Source organism: Embiotoca jacksoni, unplaced genomic scaffold (genome assembly GCF_022577435.1).
Source record: "Embiotoca jacksoni isolate LCO1_2020_lvr unplaced genomic scaffold, fEmbJac1.0.p SCAF_7, whole genome shotgun sequence".
NCBI classification, from domain to species: Eukaryota; Metazoa; Chordata; class Actinopteri; family Embiotocidae; genus Embiotoca; species Embiotoca jacksoni.
In genome coordinates this window covers 4,938,308-4,959,642 of record NW_027185425.1, presented here as the reverse complement: position 1 = coordinate 4,959,642, position 21,335 = coordinate 4,938,308, and the positions used below count along the sequence as shown (strand labels likewise).

General features: G+C 41.0%; 1 protein-coding gene across 9 annotated transcripts in view; it reads right to left on the bottom strand.

Annotated features, from left to right (window-relative positions):
- Positions 1 to 21,335, bottom strand: part of LOC138215100 (sodium bicarbonate cotransporter 3-like) — a 44,996-nt gene that overhangs the window by 4,220 nt on the left and 19,441 nt on the right. For 4 of the 9 annotated variants that reach the window (XM_069177088.1, XM_069177095.1, XM_069177091.1 and 1 more), the window contains 18 exons: positions 17,607 to 17,722; positions 16,619 to 16,776; positions 15,978 to 16,065; positions 15,516 to 15,662; positions 15,048 to 15,154; positions 13,528 to 13,702; positions 12,522 to 12,655; positions 12,159 to 12,404; positions 9,929 to 10,034; positions 9,491 to 9,652; positions 8,930 to 9,043; positions 8,625 to 8,786; positions 7,126 to 7,377; positions 6,779 to 6,847; positions 6,370 to 6,543; positions 5,945 to 6,082; positions 5,127 to 5,227; positions 4,606 to 4,654 (listed from right to left, as the gene is read on the bottom strand). In XM_069177088.1, the coding sequence (XP_069033189.1) occupies positions 4,606 to 4,654; positions 5,127 to 5,227; positions 5,945 to 6,082; positions 6,370 to 6,543; positions 6,779 to 6,847; positions 7,126 to 7,377; positions 8,625 to 8,786; positions 8,930 to 9,043; positions 9,491 to 9,652; positions 9,929 to 10,034; positions 12,159 to 12,404; positions 12,522 to 12,655; positions 13,528 to 13,702; positions 15,048 to 15,154; positions 15,516 to 15,662; positions 15,978 to 16,065; positions 16,619 to 16,776; positions 17,607 to 17,722 (2,498 nt within the window). Of the gene's footprint in view, positions 1 to 99; positions 2,420 to 3,956; positions 4,074 to 4,605; positions 4,655 to 5,126; positions 5,228 to 5,944; positions 6,083 to 6,369; positions 6,544 to 6,778; positions 6,848 to 7,125; positions 7,378 to 8,624; positions 8,787 to 8,929; positions 9,044 to 9,490; positions 9,653 to 9,928; positions 10,035 to 12,158; positions 12,405 to 12,521; positions 12,656 to 13,527; positions 13,703 to 15,047; positions 15,155 to 15,515; positions 15,663 to 15,977; positions 16,066 to 16,618; positions 16,777 to 17,606; positions 17,723 to 21,335 lie in introns of those variants that run through there. The other 5 variants (XM_069177092.1, XM_069177097.1, XM_069177094.1 and 2 more) reach the window with 4 other exon arrangements.

Here is a 21,335-nt window from a genome sequence, read left to right as displayed (position 1 = left end):
TATACAATATTATTTTGAAATTGTAAGTACTTGGGTTGTATGACTTCACCGCGATGATCCCACTGATGACTCGCATTAATGTCATTATCAATTAATGTCTTAAAATAACCACGTACATTTTTATTTTTTTTTTGGGGGGGGGGATAAATTAATATAGATGTCATTTTTATTGTTGATGCCGACAGCACGATACTTTGACATACACTGATCATTCAGAAGAGAAACGGTACCTTCAATATCGATTACAGAGCTTTTTTTTTTTTTACGTAGTGAGCCAATACTAGAGCTGTGACGGTGGAACACAACACGGTTACATCTGTCAATGGAAGAGAAATGAAACGACATCGTTTTGAGTCGGTGGCTCAGACTTTCACACAGACGCGGAGGAACACCACAGACAGACAGACAGACAGGCAGGCAGACAGACAGACAGACAGGCAGGCAGACAGACAGGCAGGAGCCTCCGCGAGAAGAGCCGCGTACCGATTCGCTCTTGTAAAAGAATGACGGTATGTCTTTTGGGGCATTCGTGTGCCCCCCCCACCCCCCATCCCGTCGCGTGTACCTGTACAGCTGAACACGTTCAAATGATCAGTACAAGACGTGCACATAAAAGAGCTTCAACAAGGCACATAAGCTATTGTCCGTACAGTCACTGGAGCTACACACAGACAGCGCCGATGAGAGAGAGAAAAAAAAAGAAAAATAAAAAGACACCAAAATCATTTCACAAATTCTTCTTTGCCTGAATTACGGGCTGAGTTCAGGAAGTCCATCCGTCGCACGGTACGGAATACTTATTGCTAAAAACAGGACTGCACTTAGCAAAAATAAGAACAAATTCCTAGGATGTAATAGTTCTCACGTGTATAGTAGAAATACTTTGCATAAAATGATTTGCAACGCTAAACGAATGATCTTTATACCACGCACACGCCGTTATTAACAATAATACAGACAGTATAAAAAAAAAAAACAGGTGCATCTAACTGCTCAAATATTCACTTTCTCATGTTGCACCTTTTCCTATATTTGATGATTTACAGCATTTATTAAAATAGTTGTGATGTCGGCGATGAAAGGAATACAGTGGGCAGTTAATTATCACCGCCTTGTGACAAAAATATCAAGTGACCACCGTCAGAAATCCTTCAAGATTCCTGAGTTATTTTATTTGACTTTTGAACGACGGCTCTATAATACATGGGAAGAGAAGTAACCTTTTTTTTTTTTTTTTTTTATTAACACACTATAATCCTTTTTAGATAAGAAACTATACTCGCAAAGTGCTTACTGTACAGTACAGACTTCATATGGCCTCTGAAGTAGTTTTTTTTTTTTCTATAATGTTACAAATGAAAAGACAGAACAGTTGACGTACATATATTTCTATTGGATCACATACACTATGAACAGGGAGGTTTACAGTGAAAACAACGGACCAATTTTTGAGCAGCAGTATCAACACTGATTGTCCCCCCCGGCAACAGGAGATGATGAGCAAAAGATGTGTGGCAGTGGTGCGGTGTAGAAGTAGTATCCGAATGTACCTGTGTTTTGGTTCGTGTCACTTACCGTGTCAAGACTAAAATATAAAATATAACCGTCTGACAGCGACGGTACCTGAATGGTTTTAATTGTGTGAGTTTTGGAGCTGGTGTAGTTAAGTGAAAGCTCTTTTATTTGACCTTAAATACATTGGAAAAAAAACAACAACAACAAAAAAAACAATGCCGGACAACTTGTGGTATTTTGAGCTGAGAACCAAAAACAAAAAAAAAAAAAAACAAAAAAAAAATCGTACAGTACTGTAACCAGGTAAAATAACAGTAAAACTGATATTAAAAACATACAATGGTTTGAAGTAAAATACACACAGTCAAAAGATCCCCACCAGTGAGGCCCCTTCCTTCGGCATCTGTGGTTTGAACGGGTGATGATAAAGAAATTGCTAGGTCGAGAAGATTCCTAAACAGCGAGCGTCGGAGGGCAGTCAACAGCGGAATTCCTCGGAGATGTTTCCTCTGCAGTACATCTCGGCAACCGGTTTGTACACGTGTGCTGCACACGTAGGGCTTCGCCACATGAGTGAAGGAGGACTCGCAGGACTTTGGGTGGGAGCTCGTCTGCTGCCCTGGAAAAAGAAAAAAAAAAAAAGAAAGAAAAAAAAAAAAAAAGGGAGCTCTGCAGACAGGTTACGCTGCTCCAGTTCAGTGTCCCCGTTTCCCCCCCCCTCCCCCGTCCCCCTCTCCCCACTGAGATGGAGCCCGTCGGCGGGGTACAGCGCCGTGAGGGAAGAAGGTAGCGGGGGAGGTGAAAGTAGGGCCCCTCCCTTCATCACAGGAAGGTCTCGGCACCGGAGCATCCTCCAGGTGTGTCCAGGCCGACGTCAACTCTAACGCAGGCCACCTTTTCCTGGCTGTTCGGAGACGAAGGGAAAACGGACGAGATCAGCGCTTGTGCGGATTGACGGAGGTGATGGAGGGTGGAGGAGCAACTGTAAGTGTGAATTTATTTATTTATTTATTTTTTTTTTCTCGTCACGTAGAGGAGCGATCGTGCTCAATTCCCCACGCTAATAATATTTGACCACCCACAGTGCACCTTGGTGATGACAGCTCATGTGAGGAAAGTGTGTTAAAATATGCATGTCAATTTTGACAACATGCAGTCCTGTGCAAAGGGTTTAGACAGCAACATTGAACTTGAGGATGCGTATCAATTAACTTCCTGCAAGTGGAGTTAAAAGAACGAACTAAATCCAATCAGTATTTGGTGCTTTGTCCTGTAAAGCTGCATATCATTGTTCGTGGCTCTTGGCGGGCAGGTTGCGCCGAACATCTCGGAGAACTTGACACAATTGTTCTTTGGATTTAGGGGGGGGGGTCTCCTACCTGTCGCTCGTGAGCTACCGGTAGCTCGCCACCTGTTTCTGAGTAGCTCACCGAAGGTTTGAACGATATGTACATAAGTTTGATAACACAAGAGTCACTTGGTGAATGTGATGAAATTGATATCCAATCAAAATTCACGGACATCCCGGCCCCATCAATTTGGTATTATTTGAGCTCAGCTATGTAAATAAATGTTACTAAACACGAGTAGCTCGTGGAAACTTTTATTTTGTCAAAGTAGCCCTCAGAGGGAAAAAAATGTTGGGAGACCCCTGATGTAGACCTTCTGAATTTCTTCTGTCCGTTCTAATACAAGTTATTTTTATTGTTACCGAAAATTTGTCTCGAGGACTTTGACAGTATGTGTGGAGTCGATGTCACAAGCTGCGGATTGACTGCAGGACCAATCAGATGCCTCCCTGATTGTATTACGTGTTGGATGAGAATCTAAGACGCAATAAGACTGTACAATAACTCACCTCTGGCAAAATCCATCACATAACAATAACACTGTTGACTGTGTTTCTTGGTTGTTTGTATATAACATATATAGATATATACTGTACTGTATATACTGTGCATTTTATATTTTTTTACTGCTATTTTACTGCTATTTTATTGCTTTTCTATTGTTCTATTATTATCTTATTGCTTCTGTATGCTGCTGTAGCAAAAAAATGTCCCCTCGGGGATTAATAACGTAACTACCTAACCTAACCTAACCTAAACCTCTAAAGTACATAAAACTTTTGCACAGTGCTGTATGTTTACAATTTCAATGGTGTCAGACTAGTACGAGTAATTCCATTTTGTAATAAACATATCCCTGTAAACAGCCAAAGGAATCCTTATCTTTGCTCGTACATATTCACCGATTACCTGACACCCACGACTGCGTCCTATATGTAACAATTACATTTCAACGCTCTAAATATTTGATTGACGAGTCATAAAAACATTCTAGAGTTAACAGCAGTCTCTAACACATGATCATATAATGACAGTAAGGTAATGCAGTTGGGTGAAGGGGGTCTGCGAAACTCCAGGAGATGGCATAGCTACCTTTCACTACGCTTCACAGGTTGGACACAAAACTGTGCACTCGAGTTCACCGCTTTCCACACTGCGGTTTTGGCCATTTCATCAGAGATATTTACAACCGAGGGGTCACAATCAGAACTACATGCCAAAATGCAAAACACACACACACACGCGCACACACACACACACACACACACACGCACACACATAAAAACACAAAGAGAAGACAAGCATGTGGACGTCAAATCAGCAGGACAGGTTCAGGGCAAGACAGTTCAAAACAAAGCAGACACGTACATGCACATGAACTGGAGATTAAAACAAAAGGCTGACCAGACAGGCCACAAACAGAACGCTCCAGGTTAACGTGTAATAAGAAATGATGGCATTTTAGCGCAAAAAGGTATTTGTTCGGAGTTGATTGTGCACACAGTATTAGTGGGACAAACTTTTTTTTTTTTTTTTAATTTTTATCAAAGACCATCTCCCCTCAAAATACATCAACACACGGTGTTGTTGATGTGCAAAGTGTTTTAAAGCCAGTGTTTCTGGGGTTTTTTTGGGTTTGTTTTCTATCTGCCATGCAACTCACTGTCCCAGCATCAGTGAGCAGAGTTAATATGCAGCCATGTGGGTCAGATGTTTTGCATCAGACGCACAGCTGTGCTACCTCTTCTTCCATTGGGGGGTTGTGGGCCACTAGTCCTATTCTGTATGATCTGTTCAAGATGGACATAATAACACACAGCTGACTACCAGCGTCACAATGACCATTTCAAGTTGTACATGACAACATCAGAAAATCGGTTTACAGCTGTAGTTTATTATTTACTATGAACTACAGCTGCAGCACATTTTGTCTTCAGGTTTCTGGACTGGCTATCTGGAGCAAATTGGCCGTAGAGGCGTTGATTAAGGCAGAAGGAAAGTCTTTTAGGAACTCTTTACATTCATTTGGATCCATTAAAGCATTTTAGGCCATCATAAAAATGTATTTAGCCTCCAGACCAGAAGATAATAGAATATAATCACAGTAGATTTGGATTTTTGGTGAGATATACCAAAACAGAAGAGAATTTAAAGAGAATACACTTTGTTTCACTGAGCATTTGCACACAAAAAAAGAAAAAAACATACAGTTTTTTATCCCAGAATTTGACATCAAAGCTCTTTATGTTGAGCAGCACTCACCTCCCTGAGAGTTCTTTTACTGGGATGTTGAGCTGGTTTGAGCTTTCAAAGCTGACCTTTAGTCCCATATTCTTCTCTTTCTGCAGTCTGGACTCTTCCTCCTGAATGAAAATAATATTAAATGCATAGATCACGAACCAGTTATTACTGCAGTGACGCATATCCTCCAGCACTTATGTCTTTTTAATATTTGGCTTTTATTTGGCTGGGTTTTAGAACATTATGCTGGTTTATGGCTTGTAACTGGCTCTTGGTCTCCTGTGGCCTTGTTTCTTTACATCTGATGTATTTGATTCGAAGACTTCCACTTATTCTTGTCATGGTAATATTTGCATGTCCATTAAACAGTCTGTGCATAGCATCCGGACCGCAATCTTTTATGGGGGTGCTGAAGGTTCGGCCTTTTCTATGTCTGTTGTTTACAATTAAATAGCAATATGATTGACATCCGCTGTTAAGGCAACCATTTGTATTGTTGTATAACTACTCTAATGTCAATTTTGAGTGTCAGAATCAGATTTGCACAATTTGTGAAGCTGTCTTAGTTTTTTTGTGAGTCAGAGTCAGAGTCAAATGAACAATGTTGATGAATTTTGTAATAGTAAAGTTTAAGTGCATGCAAGGGAGATAAATTAAGATAAAAGTGGTGTTTTTTTTATTATGTTTTTGAACACTTAACAAAAAATGGTTTGCTTGGTTGTGTGTTGAAGCAGTTAAAGAATAGAAAAACTAAACTTCTTTCTATTTGAATTACAATATAACTCGTGACTTTCCCCATCAAAAGATAATAAAAAAACAAAACATGAAATGAGTTTTACCAGCTTTTCACGTGCTTTCTTTTTCTTGTCGTCCTCTTTCTTCTTTTTGCTTTCCGGTATCAGGTCATCCAGCCAGCTCAGCTCCCTCTTGGTAAAGAAAAAGTCGAGAAGCTTTCGGATAAAGACCAGCGCCAGAACCTGGAGACACAGGAAATCTATGAATATATATTCCTTGCCCAACACAAAATACAAACAACAGAATAAAACACGATAAAATCACATCTGTTGCACTGAGAAATTCCCTAAAGTTATATTTTAGCAGATAACATAAATGTAAATCATTAATGATATTAGAAATTTTATGAAATGCTATTACAGCACTTTATTGTGGTGTGCCAATTGAGTGAGTGCAGCTCTATCTATTGCTACTCCTCTAATGTCTCATGTAGAGGTAGTGAAGTGCTCAAATGAGCGACAGTAATTACCATCATGGGAAATACAACAGCTGCTGCAGAAGCTTTGATCACCCAGAGCAGCACCAAACAGGTGAGCTGCACCAGGGTGAAGACGTGGACCTTCCACAGTGGCACGTAGCGCAGGTAGATGAGATCAGGCTGGTGCTTGGCAGGCATACCAAACAGTTTGATTCTGTCGAAGAACTACAGAGAAGAAGAGAGTAAAGAGTGAAAGAGTTGAAAAGTAAAAATGTAGGAAAGGAGCAATTTCACTAAATTAGAGGAAACGTATTTAACAAAAGCTTTCACGGAGTCTGAATTACGATCAAAGGTTTGGAACGGCAAGAGGCACACTTATCTTCTGTAACAGCTCATGACTGCTGCTCTGTTCAGAATAAAAGGGCACGTTATCTTCAAAGACAGAAGAGCACAGGCTTACTTGAATGCCTTTGAGGGAAGAGACACCCATGTAGAGGAAGACTCCGTACAGGACGGGCATAGGAATAAACTGGGGAGAGCAGAAGTGAAGTGGCAGAGTAAAACAACAGTATAAATTATTCAATTTACAGTGCACGAAAGGAAAAGCTAAAAAGGCATTTGATGCAGAAAAATACATTTAACAAGACAGAAAATTGAAAAACATGCACGACATGTCTGACAGGTGAAAACACACTTTAGTCACTCGTCATGCGACTCAACAAGTCTTGGATATCTAGATTACCTTCTCGCGTACAGTGTTTTACAATGTGTTTTCCAACTGTTATTCCAGGGATCACCTCATCTCACCTTGAGTGCCGACGTCATAAAAACAGAGCAACCCATGAGGACAAAGATCATAAATCCAGTGACCCGCTGCTCCCGAATGCCAAGAAACTTGGGCTGTTCTCCTGGAGCAGAGCAGCCAGACTCCACCTTCAGGCTGTTGACATGCGAGATGGAAAGGACGGTTGCTGCCACGAACCACGGCAAGCCCATAATGGAGCACACACCCAGCATTACTGCCACCACCAGCAAGTCCAGGTGATAGCCACAGCCTTTCTGTAGGATACACGGGGAAACAAGAGACGGACGAGTAAATCCGAGAGCCATGGAGGGAGTAATAAGTGTTAGTTCCTGCGGAGCAAATTTCCTCAAGTAAAAATTAAGAAAACTTAATCCATTCATACAGGGAATCTTGAGTTTCAAATCTGTGTCTGGTTAATGTTAAAGACGCATCCAATTTATTTTCGAATGGCAAACAAAAGAATACCCCAGAAACAATATTCGAAGCATTTTTGTGAGATGAACACAGAATATGTCGGCTTCAACCGTAATTAAGAATGAAAGAAAGTGAAAGAAGAGATTGGTGAAAGATGAGAGAGCTTCAGAGAATTAGAGAGGTGTAGAAAGAGTGCACAGTAGTTGATTGTTTCAGATGAAAGAAAGCAAGCTGGAGGAGGCACAAAGATAAAAACACAAACAAACAAACAAAAACAGGTGATCAGGCAGATTGGTGGCACAGAAACAGAGTCCAGTTTGAGGTTTTGGCATATTCTGTTATTCAAAACACAGGAAGACAGTAAAATGGAATCCAGCATTTGTGACAGCCCACTCTGATTCTGCTGCATTTGAGTTTACAGCTGCAATAATTATGTATTACATTAGAAACATATTTTGCACATAAATAAACAAAAAATGTAACATGATGATGGAAAAAAAGATTTGTCTCTTCCTCTTGTTTGCATTGTGGCTCCGGAAAGTCTCTTCTGTTTTCTCTCTTATTTGCAAGTGATTCCTTTTTGATTTACTTTCCGCATCTAATTGACAACTCCCCGGTGTCCTTATCTTGTGACCTACAACCAACTCTGTATTACCATAGGAAAGCAGATACAAAGGGAATGGGGGTGACTGTCAACTGTTTGTCACACTGTATAAAAGCTGCCCGACGGAAGAGTGACGTGGGGCAATGCTGGACACCTCTCTTTGAGGGTGCACGTATGTGCTCCTTCTTGCAAGAATAAATGTCCGATGTGTTTGATTTTGAATCAAGCCTCTTGAGTAATTTTTCCAACACATGACTTTTTGAATTGTTTTGAATTAAGTTTTTAATGACTTTTAGGATCTTTCTAGCTGATAGATCAGCTAAAAATCATGAGGCAGTTTGCAACACTGGCTACGAGAGAAGGGATCGGCATTGTTGGTAAAAATTAGAAAAGACATCCAGGATACTTGCTCTTCAGAACACACACGCAGAAATAAAACACCGACAAGTGTATTTTTAGGAAAAGTGTGGCGGCAGATCTGACCTTCAGCTTGTGCTCTTTGCGGTTGATGATGACTGCTGTGATCTGCTGGTCCATAAAGATGAGGATGGTGCAGAGCAGTGCGGGAAGCGCCGCCACCAGCAGCGTCCACCAGGGATTTTCTCCCAACGGGTCCATCAGCCAGCCTCTGTTCTTTGAAGTTGGCTGCAGGGGAAAGGGTAGGCTATATTTAGTATCAGGCATTAAACAACTGTTGGAGAAAAGTCCTTTTGCAGATTATTAGAATTTATGTGACGTCACCTTGAATGTCCACGCATTAGGATAGACAAAGTGGAATATCTGCGTACCTCAAAGCGGTCAGGAACATTCAGTTTAGGAGACGGGATCCCCATTAGATAGTCCACCAACACCATGACCATGATGGTTATAAACACAGCAAAGTCACTGATAGTGGAGCGCACCTACACAACACACACAAATAGAAGTTGCTTCACAACAGCCGCATTCTTAATGTCGGAAACAGTCAAGATCCCACAAAGTAATAAATAATCTTATGTCAACAGAAAGAGTGTAGCAATTTACACAATACCAAACACCTGCCTACAGAAAGTCATAACAGACTAGCTGCTACTGTGTGGGACGATGAAAGAAGATCTTTTCTTCCAGCTCATGAGACTGCTCCAGCATACTAATGACTGACACAATGTAAACATTTGCATAGTGTGAGAAGCTTTTGGCTTGATTTACCCGCACTTGCATGCACCAAATGTACAAAATGCGATTTTCAGATGTGATGTTTCAGATGGATATCTTGTATTTAAAATACGACTCAACTTTACTGTGTGCTTTTACTGCGCTTTGACACACGGTACATTAAAAAAAAAAAAAAATCCAGCCTAAAATCTCACCTTGGTGGGGAAGTATCTTTCCGTCTTAAATTGCTTAAGGAACGCGGACAAAAAGAAGGTGGTGAAGAAGAGGATGATGGACCAAAAGAGAACATCTGGGATATAGGGCCCCTGGTGACTACAGGCGGGACCCACAAACTCCCCATTGAGCATTTTACACGTCTAGAAGAAAAAAAAGAGCATAAAATGATCATTGTAATGTTTATTTTGTATTTGCTGTATTAGTATTGACAGTTGTAGCAGTTTTGGCAGCTTAGAAGTTGAGGTAGATGCAGTTGCTGGAGTAGTGTTTGTATTTCTAAGGAAATCGGTATAAATTAATAAATGACAGTGAATGTCTGCATATTGGCTGATTAACTGTTTGCTCTACATAGCTGACAAATGTGACTATTGTAATTAATGTCTCTTACACTAGAGGTCACTGTGAGTTAGTCTCACCGAAACATTGAGGCTGCTCCATGGTATAGAGTCTGAGCTGTATCCTGAAAGGTTCCACTTCTGGATCAGCAGATCTGAGGCATTGGCCGGTGGAGAGCACTGACACCTGGAGACACGAGAACCAACAATGAGGAAACACTTGATGCTTTGCACAAAAAAAACCAAAACCAAAACATTTTGGTTAATTTAAAGTGAACTTAAATCACAGGCTCCAGAAAAGCTGCTAAATTCAGTTGTTATGTTTGTTTGTTTGTTTGGCCGCATGATAACAGAAAATCTACCAGCCTGATTTTCACAAAACTTAGTAGATGTAGCATGGGCCAAATAAGTACCCATTATATTTTGGAGCGGAGTGTAGAAAAACTCCACTAATTATTTGTCACTTGGGATGGGTGGTACGTGATTGGGTTAGTTGGAGGGATGCTCTGTCTCTTTCCCCGACTTCTGTCTGTATCACAGTAGCAAAACGATGAGGTGTGTTTTCATGCGTTATCCATGCTAACATGTTATATACTGGATTACAAATTTCCCGATTAAAAACGTATCACTCAAAACGTTTAACTTGCATCCAGCACAGCGTGAAATCAAAGTGGTAAATATCGCGAGAACGTCAGGGTTCATGGGTTTTATCTTAACGCGGTGAATTAGCCGAGCGGCGCTAGCTGGCTGCTCAAAAGACAAGAGAGCTGGACAAATTAAGTTTCCCCACGTGGTTCCCGTAAACGATTGGAAAGGCCAACCCTGCTTGTCCCCGACGATGTAGTGGACAACGCAGAGGAGCGGAGCTACAGCGAGGAATCACGAACATCAAGAGCTCTAATGACTACCCGGGAAGCGGCCTGGGACCTGCTCAACAACAGGTGGCCACGCCGTGCCTCCGCCGGCAGTCGGAGCAGATGGCCTCCGAGCACCTGGATCCGACACCTGCCGGTCACGGACCGAGGCGCCCCGCGCTGAGGAAAATACCCGCTCGGGACGTAAGGACAGAAAATGCAAGTCATTCAGTCGCTGATGAACATTATACTCCCTGATCATGGAGCATAGGTCATGCGTCTTGAGGACCGCCGGTTCAATCAAGACGCCGGGTTTTTTTTAGTTTTTTTTTTTTAAATCCACGACGGGTTTGGCGCCTGTGTCGAAGCTACGCAGTCACATGATGCGAGTGGTGGACAGAAATACACCATTATACACCGTCTGAAGTCATCACTGTATTCATCAAATCGGCCCTTGGTGAGGAGGACATCACCGCTGCTTTGCCACGAACCGCAACAACAGACATTCATTGGTAAGTAAGTTTTGCCCTTCTTCCCTCTGGTTTGTGTGTGTTTGCAGTGAGGTGGACGGGAGAAGGTTGTATAGCACAGCATACCTGGTTTACAAACAATCAACAGTTGTTCCTGTGTGTGTGTGTGTGGACTTCGGCTGTATATTGTGTTGTTGGCCTTTATTAATAGAGGCTACTGATGCTTGGCCCGTGGGTATGGTAGTTTGGTTATTTAAATTTGAACAGTGACATGTAACTCCCATGCTGTCAAGCTACTAAGATACTGCAGTGAAAAATCCTGGCGCTGTCCACCATAGCTTGTACCATAGATTTAATTTAAACGCGTTGTATTTTTACATATTAAAACAAAATGATCTCGAAAAGATCTAGAAAACATGTGGGATATTATTCACAACTTTTTGTTTGAAGAGGTAGGAGGTCTTCATTTTTCTTTCAATAGGCCCTTCTGCTGTCGGTAAACATCCTTTCAAACTCTCCAGCGTTTGCTTTCATTTACAATCTCTTGTAATGGTCCCTTCTTTATAAGCACAACTATCCTCCTCCTAAGTTTTTGAATATAATAATGTCAATATCTTGTACCGAAAACAACCAGTGTTGTTTAAAAACTGGTTTTGAGATATTTTACTTGTCCAACCATCATTTGAATGTCGCTGAACACTATTCATATGAATATGTGTTTGATATTGAACTGTGCGAAATGGTGACTGAAACACAAAGACTGCATACGAGCCTGCGGCTATTTGAAGTGTTATTTCACAACCTTTAATAAATAAAATATTGCGTCTTGTGCAATTGCTACGTTTGACATGTAATCCACCGTAAAATGCTGGTGGTACAGATATCGTTTCATAGTTGTGTCGGGGAGATTGTGGAGAATCAGTTAACCGTTTAAATAGGAGATTGACTAAAAAGTAATAACATGAAACTGAATGTAACGGCACTCACGAATACAGGGTAAGGTTGTCCAAGTTGTTGTGCATGTCGACAGGGTAGAATTCTCCCAGGTGAAAGAGCTTCTCTAGAGCCTCATAGATGAAGATGATGCAGATGAGTGCCGCGAAGGCCTCCTCGGTGAAGCGGGTGATGTAGCAGACCAGCGAGCTAGCATCAGTGGCCACCAGGACAAGACACAGGAAGGCTGTCCACAGACCAATGCTGGTCCGTAGTGACAGGTAGGACAGACTGTAGTCACTGGGAAAGAAAGACAGATGACGTGGTAGTGGATGAAAAGAGGTCTACACACCCCCATTAGGGCCCATTAAACTGTTGGAATCCATGGTTCAACAAAGTTAACTTGCTCGGACTCACTTGCAGAACTTGAAGAGGATCTTTTCAAACACTAAAACGGGCCCTGTGCTGCCAAGAATAGTGAGGGGCTGGCCTCCGAAGAGGGAGTATGCCACTCCTGTCATTGATGCCCCAAATAGAGACTCTATGGCACTCTGTAGAGACAGAGGAGAGGGATGGAGAGAGGGAATAAGAGAGGGAGGATTTGGGAGGAGAAACCGCACCGAGGACGACTGACAGGGAAAGGCTGAAGGAGAAAAGCGACAGATGAGGAAGAGACCCCCCACCCCGCCGACCAGGTCACAGAAGGTTTTGACTAAAGAGACATTCTGGGCTGCATAAACTGTTCAAATTGTTTCCACCCTGCCGACTTGTCCGAAGTCATATCTTTGCGTAGCCCTCGCCTGCCGAGTTTACTTAGACACATCACACACACCAGCACACAGAGTGTGTCTGTGCCAACGGGGCCTGGCCTAGTAAGGACATCTGGATAAAAGGGAGAGAAGCAGACAGAGATAGAGGGAGCAACAAGAAGAGACACTAAACTCAACAGCTCGCAGTGTGATAGACAATTAGACAGAAAAGTATTAATAGTTTGGTCAGAAGAATGAATTTGTAAAAGGCTTTATTTTTTTCCTTCTATACTTCAAAGTGTTACGCAGTATTGATTAATTCATTCTTTTTGATCATCTATTCGGTCTCTTTTTCATAGAAAACATGTTCAGTATGATAACGTTCATGCTGCTAGATGTGGAAGGATGGATGTGTGTGGGTGTGTGTGGATTTGGTCCCATCTGCCATCAGAGTCTTATTCCTTTGTATTGTTATTGTTTTGTTGAAGCGAGCTGCAGTTCTGCACTGAGAAACTGTTAGTGCCATGGATTTTTAGTTAACTATATAGATAACATTATTATTGAGAAGAGAAAAGACTGACTGTTTGAGGGAAGCTTAGATTTGAAGTTGAAGCACAAAAATCACAATCTCAATTAATATACTCTCATGATAGCTGGATGGCTTTATGACTTACTATGTTGCCTTTTGTTGCCTCGCCGAGCAGACCTCCAAATGTGATGACAGGGGACATGCAGGCGCAGTAGAGGAAAAGGATAGAGGCTAGACACTGCAGACTGAATGAGTCCCTAATGTCGCTCCAGTAGAACGGTGCCTTCCGCTTTATATCCAGGACCAGACCTCCAAAAATCCTAGAAGAAAAGAGGGGTAGATGTAATTCTCAAATGGAGCTGTGTATTATCATTACAGAGGAAAGAGGACGTGGGCACTTTTAAAATCTTTTAGTTATACAATATGAACATTTCAGGTTAAGGGAAAGAGAGGAGTACACAAACCTAATTCAGTGTCACAACAACTACTTTAATATTAAGCAGCTTTCTGTCTGTGGTGCAACAGAATGGTAAAAAAGGCAGTATGTGTCCAGACTTTAGCCAGACTGGGTAAACTACTGAAACTATTTATTACATCTCTGAATACTGTTACCTTGTGAATTGTTAAGTTAATTTAACGTAATCTTTCTATAGTTGATCTTAGAGCTTAATGAAAGAAAAAGAAAAGTTTGTCTTCGTGCACATTCAGTACAAAACCACTGGCTGTCCACCAGCTGTTTTCTGTTTCTGCCTCTTTTTACTTTTGTCTTTGAGGGATTCTATTTTTGAAATCCATTTCTCACCTTTCATATCTGACATATGTCCAATAGCTCTGGTGCGAAGTCTTACATTTTCTTTTCCTCCACACCTCTGGAATAACCTCCATTGCCTTCCTCCACAACCCGTGCCGCCTCTTTTGCAGAAGCCATGTTTTTGATTGCTTTCTTTACATTAGCTTCCTGCATTCCCTTACACTGATCTGTCGCCCAGTAGCTCCCTCATAGCGTGGCCCTTTTATAGTAGCGGTGAAAAGGAGAGTGGATCTGTAAATAATACAGTGCCTCCCAACAGATGTGTACGTGTGCAGAGTGTGTGTGCATCTGAGGTTTTCAAATAAACACGTTCTCCTTGCTGTGTGGCCTGGGCTCCAGGGCCTCAGCATCAGGTATCTATAAATGTCAGCATCTGAGGTTCACAGAGTACAGCAGAATGTGTCTGCTCCAAAAACAGTAGCGTTGAGATATAACATTTTATATTTCATAAATATTCAGGTTCTAGTCCACTTATATGTGAAAATAATCCATACGATTTTATTGAATACTTCCTTACAGGGCAAGCAATATGGTTTTCTGCCTTTTAAGGGAGAATAGTTTGGATGATGTCTTGTCATTTATCTAATCTTAATTTTCGAGCATTTTCAGCAAGGACACCCTCATAAATCAGCTTTTGTAACTATAGAGGACAAAAAGAGGGCTCTCAGGTGAGCTTTTGACTGCAACTGATACAGTAAACATCTTTACTTGTGACTAATAAAATTGTCATTCATCTAGGATATTCTTAATGATCAAATATGTATTTATCAACATGTTACATCACATAAGTGATATTAATATTACTGGGGAAAGTAAGGCCCAATAAAGATTTAAAGTCAGCATACTATACTCACCTCCCAGTCCTCTGCAGCTCAGGCCCCGCCTGATGATCCTCCTCTTTTTCCAGCTCTCCAGCTGGAGACGCAGTGCCATTGAGCTGGGATGGTCTCTTTCTCTTCAACTGCAGGTCAAAGGACATATAAATAGAATATGCTGTAGTTTCTTGCATTTAAATTCCTTTGTTGTCATAATGCTTTATATCCATAAGAGGGCACTCTCCCCCCGTGATTATAATGCTTTGAAGTCAAAGTCAGTGAAGTGTACAAAAACCTTGAGAGACCAGACTGTGAGGTCTAGTAAAGGTGTACGAGTCATTGGCTGGTTATTGGTTCGTATGCACCAATAGATCCTGGCAAATTTCTCTTTGTGTGTTGCAGAGTGATAGGTCTACAAACACATTATGTATTGAATTGAAAACAAAAAATACTCTTCAATGCATCCATCATTAAGTAGAGTACACAAACTTTGACAGATTCACTGACCTGAGATGGGACATTCTTGGGGGGCTCAATTCGAATCGTGGGGTCCCATTCTCCAGGAGGCAGCACAGTCACCTGATCGAGGAACTCATCTATCCCAGAGAGTAGATCAACTCGGTCTTTGGCCTTGTACGCCACATCATGGAATATCTGCAGAATTAAGATTATCAGGAGTTATGTCTCTGCAGTAATATATCAAATTGCTCACAGCAAAGTCAGATTGACCTTGTGCTGAAGGAGGTGTCAGTGCAGCAAATCAAATAATGACCAGTCCAGCAGCTCCATCTTCAATTGACAAAATGAGCCAAAATATTTCCTTTGGAATAGTTTGAAACCTAATCAAGCTAAAATAACAAGCTATTATTTATAATTGTAACTATTATGATGAGAATAATAGTAGATTAGTTCCCTGCGAATATTGAACAGTATTTTTGCTTAGTATTAGTAAAATAACCACTTTCTTACCTCATCTGTCATTAGAGTGGCCATGGATCTGCCAATTTCATGGTACTGTGGTCCTTTACCATGAGGACCCAATAGCAGGAAGAGAAACCTATGAATGCCAGACACATTCAATTAAATACTCCGATACCAATACTAATGACAACATTACATACTTTCTTTACTCAAAGGTGTATTGTGGAATTGTCTGATAAACTTGTTGAGGCCCTGTTCCATTTGCATTTGTAAAATGCTTTGAGGTCTAATTAGCTGTCTTATGAGTTGTTAAATATTTTTGATACTTTTACATCCATGCTAGCCTGCTATTTTTGTACCCACTTGCAAAGATTTGTATTTTAAAGTATAAAAGAAAACCAAAGATGTCTCCATTTTTCAAAGCCACTATTTTGTTTAATGTTGTGTAATGACCGTTGCAGTTTCACGGGACTACTTGCACAGTTTTGAACTCTTAGTCTCGTCGCTTCATAGGTTACAGGCATTAGCAGGGTTATTGGACAAACAACGACAGTCAAAACGACTGTAAATCCCCTTGTGACTCCCTTGTGATTGGAGCTTTTACAAATTACTTTGTCAGTTTGCTTTCAACAGCTGTCAGGGTGTAATAACTTGTCAGAGTGGATGACTTCATTTTAATATTATTGTACCTTGTGGGCACAGGCACCTCAGTGAGGCCTGTGATAAGGACTGCAGGTGACAGTCGTACGAACGCAATTATGGGCTTCTCCAGGAAGTCCACTTCTCCCACCAGCACATTGGAAGCCTCCGCACCCGGAGGAATCTTTTTCATGAAATTCATGTCCACCTGAAATCAATGACGGTGTGGAATCATATATACAGCTGAATCCTAATAATAGCGGAAAAGAATAGACAAAGAAGATGACGTTGCGATAGAGAATAAGGGCACTAGGCTGGTTGAAGTACAACAGAAGTACACGCATGGAAAAAGAGATGACACTACAGGAACATAAGGGATGGCAACAGGTCGTTTGGATACTATGAAAGCGAATGACAGATAAGGAAAGTTGGTGGCAACATTAGGAACTACGTAGTACTGAGCAAAGATTGTCCATTGTTGTGATCCAGTTCTTATTATCTTCAGTAAACATCCTCTCTGTGCAGTGCTAAATACAGATCTGTGTATGGCAACAGTTTCTTTGTCCTTGTGTAGAAAAGACTCGCGCCTTCATCCCTCTTTTATATGCAATGAGTCATATAAACACAACACCTTGTTTTTTGGCAGTCATAATGGATGGTTTTATAATGATAACTGCTTAAGGCAGCCTGCCATTTTATTCAATGGATGAGGAGCAACAAAATGGGAGGATGGATGGAAGCCATGCAACGGAGGAGGATTTTCAAAACTAAACAGTTACATAACTGTTGGACTTTTACTTTGATGATCAATTCTTTGTCCATTACAGGTGGAGCAGTGACTAAAGATGCCTCTAACGGATCCCTGTAGAAACGGGATGATGAGTACGTGATGTTGGCTTAGATGTAGGCTGTTTTCAACACGGGCAACTGAAATGTCTGTAAAAGTCCAGAAACTGAAGAAAAAACACTGATGGACTCTGTCATGGGCCCCTCCAGCATGATGGACTGTTTCTGTGCTCAGTACTGTGGTTAGTTTACCTTGCTGAAGTCGACACTGCTGCTTTCCCTACTGACCCCTACTTTGGATGGCCTCCTCTCCACCGCCTTGTTGCCATCCAGATTGTTTGGGACAGAGTTTGGAGAAACCAGTGGTCCTGGGAGGGACAGGAGGAAGGACACTGTGTAAATACTCGGGAGGCAATGACAGCTGCCTGATTCACCATTGAATGCCAATTTGTGATGTATTTCATTATTACATGCCATTTGTCTTCCATTTTATCTCTACGTAAAACATTAAAAATATTCTAGGTATTTTGATCTGTTGTCTATATATCATGGGCTCAACAAATGGGTGGCAATATCACAGAATCTTGGTAAACAAAGCTGATATAAAAACCTGAAATCACACTACTACCCTCAGATTTGTGATGCACTATTACTGGTTAATGTGTGTTTTAGTGATATTATTAGTAAATTGTTTTAGTGACATTTCTATTCTGTTTTGGTCATTTAAACAGAAAAAAACGGCATCGATAATATTCAGTCACATCTCTGTTTTAGGTAAGTGGCCTGGAGGAGTGTTTGGGTTTACATGTTTCCAATTCATTTCTCCCTTTTTTATGTTGGTTTAAGCTCTAACATATTCTACACATTGCAAATTTGCACATCTGGTATTGCTGTTTTTTCTCCTGTTCCAGATATTGAATGGCATTCTATTAAATTATTTAAATGAAAACCAGAAGTTATTGTGATTAACAGGTGGCAGTTAGGACCAATTTGTCTGGAACGACCTAGTACGAACATTTAATTTGATAAGCAGGTGATTAGGCTGAAATAGTAGGAATTGTGGTTTAAATGAAATTATTTTTTCCATTAAAACAATTACTTGCTAGATGTGATGATTTGATTCATAGCTGCAACAGTGTTCTCCACAGGAAAGAGGATATATTTCACCCAGAATTGTTCCTGATTGCTTCCCATCTGTTGAGCTCATTGCTCTGGCACTTAAGTCAGTCCTGCTTAGCTTGAATTCATGTCCGCTTTGAGCTTAAGTTGAGTGAATGTGTTTGGTATTCTGACAGTTCCTCATACTTCAGCACCTTCAAGTGTTGAAACTACGGTATTTCTGCGCATAATTGGCTGCGCACTTTGACATTGCTTATGTGATTTGAGCCATACCAGGTACAGGAAACGCTAGCACTCGAGGTGACATGAGAGGGAAATGAAATATGGGAGTAATGTAGCTGAATCAAAGGGTAGCATATGCACACTATCCTCTGAAATGCTCAAGTTACACTTCTTTTACCAGGTTTTCCTTCTTTTTTCATTTGCAGAAATACATTTAGCCACCAAGGAATAATGAAGCAAACATCAAATGAAAAACATTCATAAAGGCTGAAGCAAAATGCCACATTCTCATCTAAAATTGTTCCCAAATTAAAATGTGCCATGTGCCAGCATGTGGTTTGACCATTGATCCATACCCTTGAACTGTAACCTGGAGTAACCCCAGTGGATGCTGGGTAGTTGTGACTGCTGAACAGGAGCAGGATTGCTCACATACCCAACAAAGCCGCTAGGAATATGGGAGGGATTAGTTTAGGTTGTGTCCGCCAATACACTTCATTCAGGAAGGCTAAGCCCCGGAATGCTCCCCCATACAAGCCTTTCAAACAGTGGCGTCACAGGACTACCTCATTTGTATGCAAAACTGTAATATAAATAGCTGAAATTACACAGATTTTCTGTCTCTTGGACTGATACCACTGGCAGCACCGGCTTTTCCAATGAAAGGTGAAAAGAAGACCACATTAATTTATAGTCCGTCTTTAAAGCATCTATAGAGATTTATGTACTTAGCTTGTCCAGTGCTGGTAATTCCATTATAGAGATAAAGAGATTACAAGTAGTCATACACGTTAGGGTTCTGCTTGAAAATGGGTTGCCATGAGTCTAGATGCAACCACTTAAAAATGGGCTGATTGGAAAAAAAACAGACCACTCTTAGGTCTGTTAAGGTTAAATGACGAATTAAAAATGCTTTAGACTTGAGAAAGACTCAAGTAGGACCGATAACAACATTCAGCAAGTGTAATAGATATGCCCTGCATGCCCTGTATTTCATTTATGACTTCGTACTCAATTGATGCACGGCATGTGTATGTATAAATAGCCTGTGTTCAGCTTAATGCCATTACAAAACATCTATATCATTGCACCCTTGGCGATAAGTATTTGTAACATGTAAGACAGGCATTTACTGCCATTTATTACGCCACATTAGGAGCATACTGTTGTTCAATGCATGGTTGGATGATTTGCCATTTAAAATCAACAGTGCAGTTTTTATATCCTACAGTGATCACCAGAGCACATCAATAGACCTCACACTGATGTCGAGATGCTTGCTCCCTAATGCTTTGTGTTTTCCTAGAAGATGGTACAATTACAGAAGCTTATTGGCTATAATAAGACCACCCCAACCTTTCAGATTCAGCTCGCACCATGTGAACGCTGATTCTAATGACCCATACTTTGAAATGGAACCATTCCCAGAGTGAAACAAATACGGACGCACATACACAAGCACACAGCGGCTAATAATAAACTCACACAGCTTGGTTTGGGAAGAACAAAAAGTCACTGTAAGGTGCCAATTTGATAGTACATACAGTACCAACGCACAAAGTCTGATCTCTGGCTTGTTTTTGGCTATGTGCACATGGCACATTGCTCTCAGTACACTCTTAATTGGCTAAAAGAATGTTTATTCTTAGGAATTGATGAGGAGGAAGAGAATGGGTGCCAAATGATGCAATGGAAAAAGCACATGTTGCGTGACATTCATATTTGTGAGAACTCAATATGGCCCAGTCACCTGGGGGTAAAAACGTCATGGCTGAAAGGATTTGGAATGTAATATGTCAGTATCTACATCATAAACCATACCAACAAACAGAAGGGCTTCAGAAGTAGGGATGTTGCAAGGCTTGCTCCAAGATCTGCATCTGAGACCAGTTCATAAATAATACTATTCTTAACACACTGCTGTGAGTTTGTGCACAGCAGAGCTGCACAAAAAAAATAAACAGCCAGAAGTTCCACATAATCATGTCCCCACTAAGAGAGTGAATGTACAAGTAAAACCAAAGTAGATATGGGTTAGAAAAACTAGGCAACATTTTTGAAATTGTACAAGACACTGTTAAAGGTTGTACTTTCTTGGTCAATGTATCTAGTTATTAAACCTATCTGGACTGGCTTGACGGACTTCTATGTGTGCCTCTTCAAGGTCAAGTCCATGCTGTGCAACTGTATATATAACTGTAGTTGTCATATATAGTATATAGCATGGTAGTAGCAAATACCAAAGATGTGGTGACTGACTGTGATCAGACTGATCAACTGATCAGTCAAAAAGTCAAGTAAGCCCGATCAGAAGGTTTCCTCTAACAGGCTTTACGTGAAATACTTTGACACGTGATATGGGGTTAGCCGAGTGTGAAAATAAGAACATCATAAGACATGTGATGCTGTAAGGGAAAAAGACCACAAAACATTTTGGGAGGCAGCCATGCAACGACAATTGAGGAGTTGTGAGGGGGGGATGTGGCCAAACAAGGCATAGACGCTGAGGAATGTGTAAGAAAATGTGAATAGGAAAAAGTATGGAGAATTTAGAGGGCAGTCAGGGATCAGAGGTAGAAGGAAAGAATGGGTCGGTGGAGAGAAATGGAGATGGGAGAGAAGCAAGAATCGTGAGGCGGA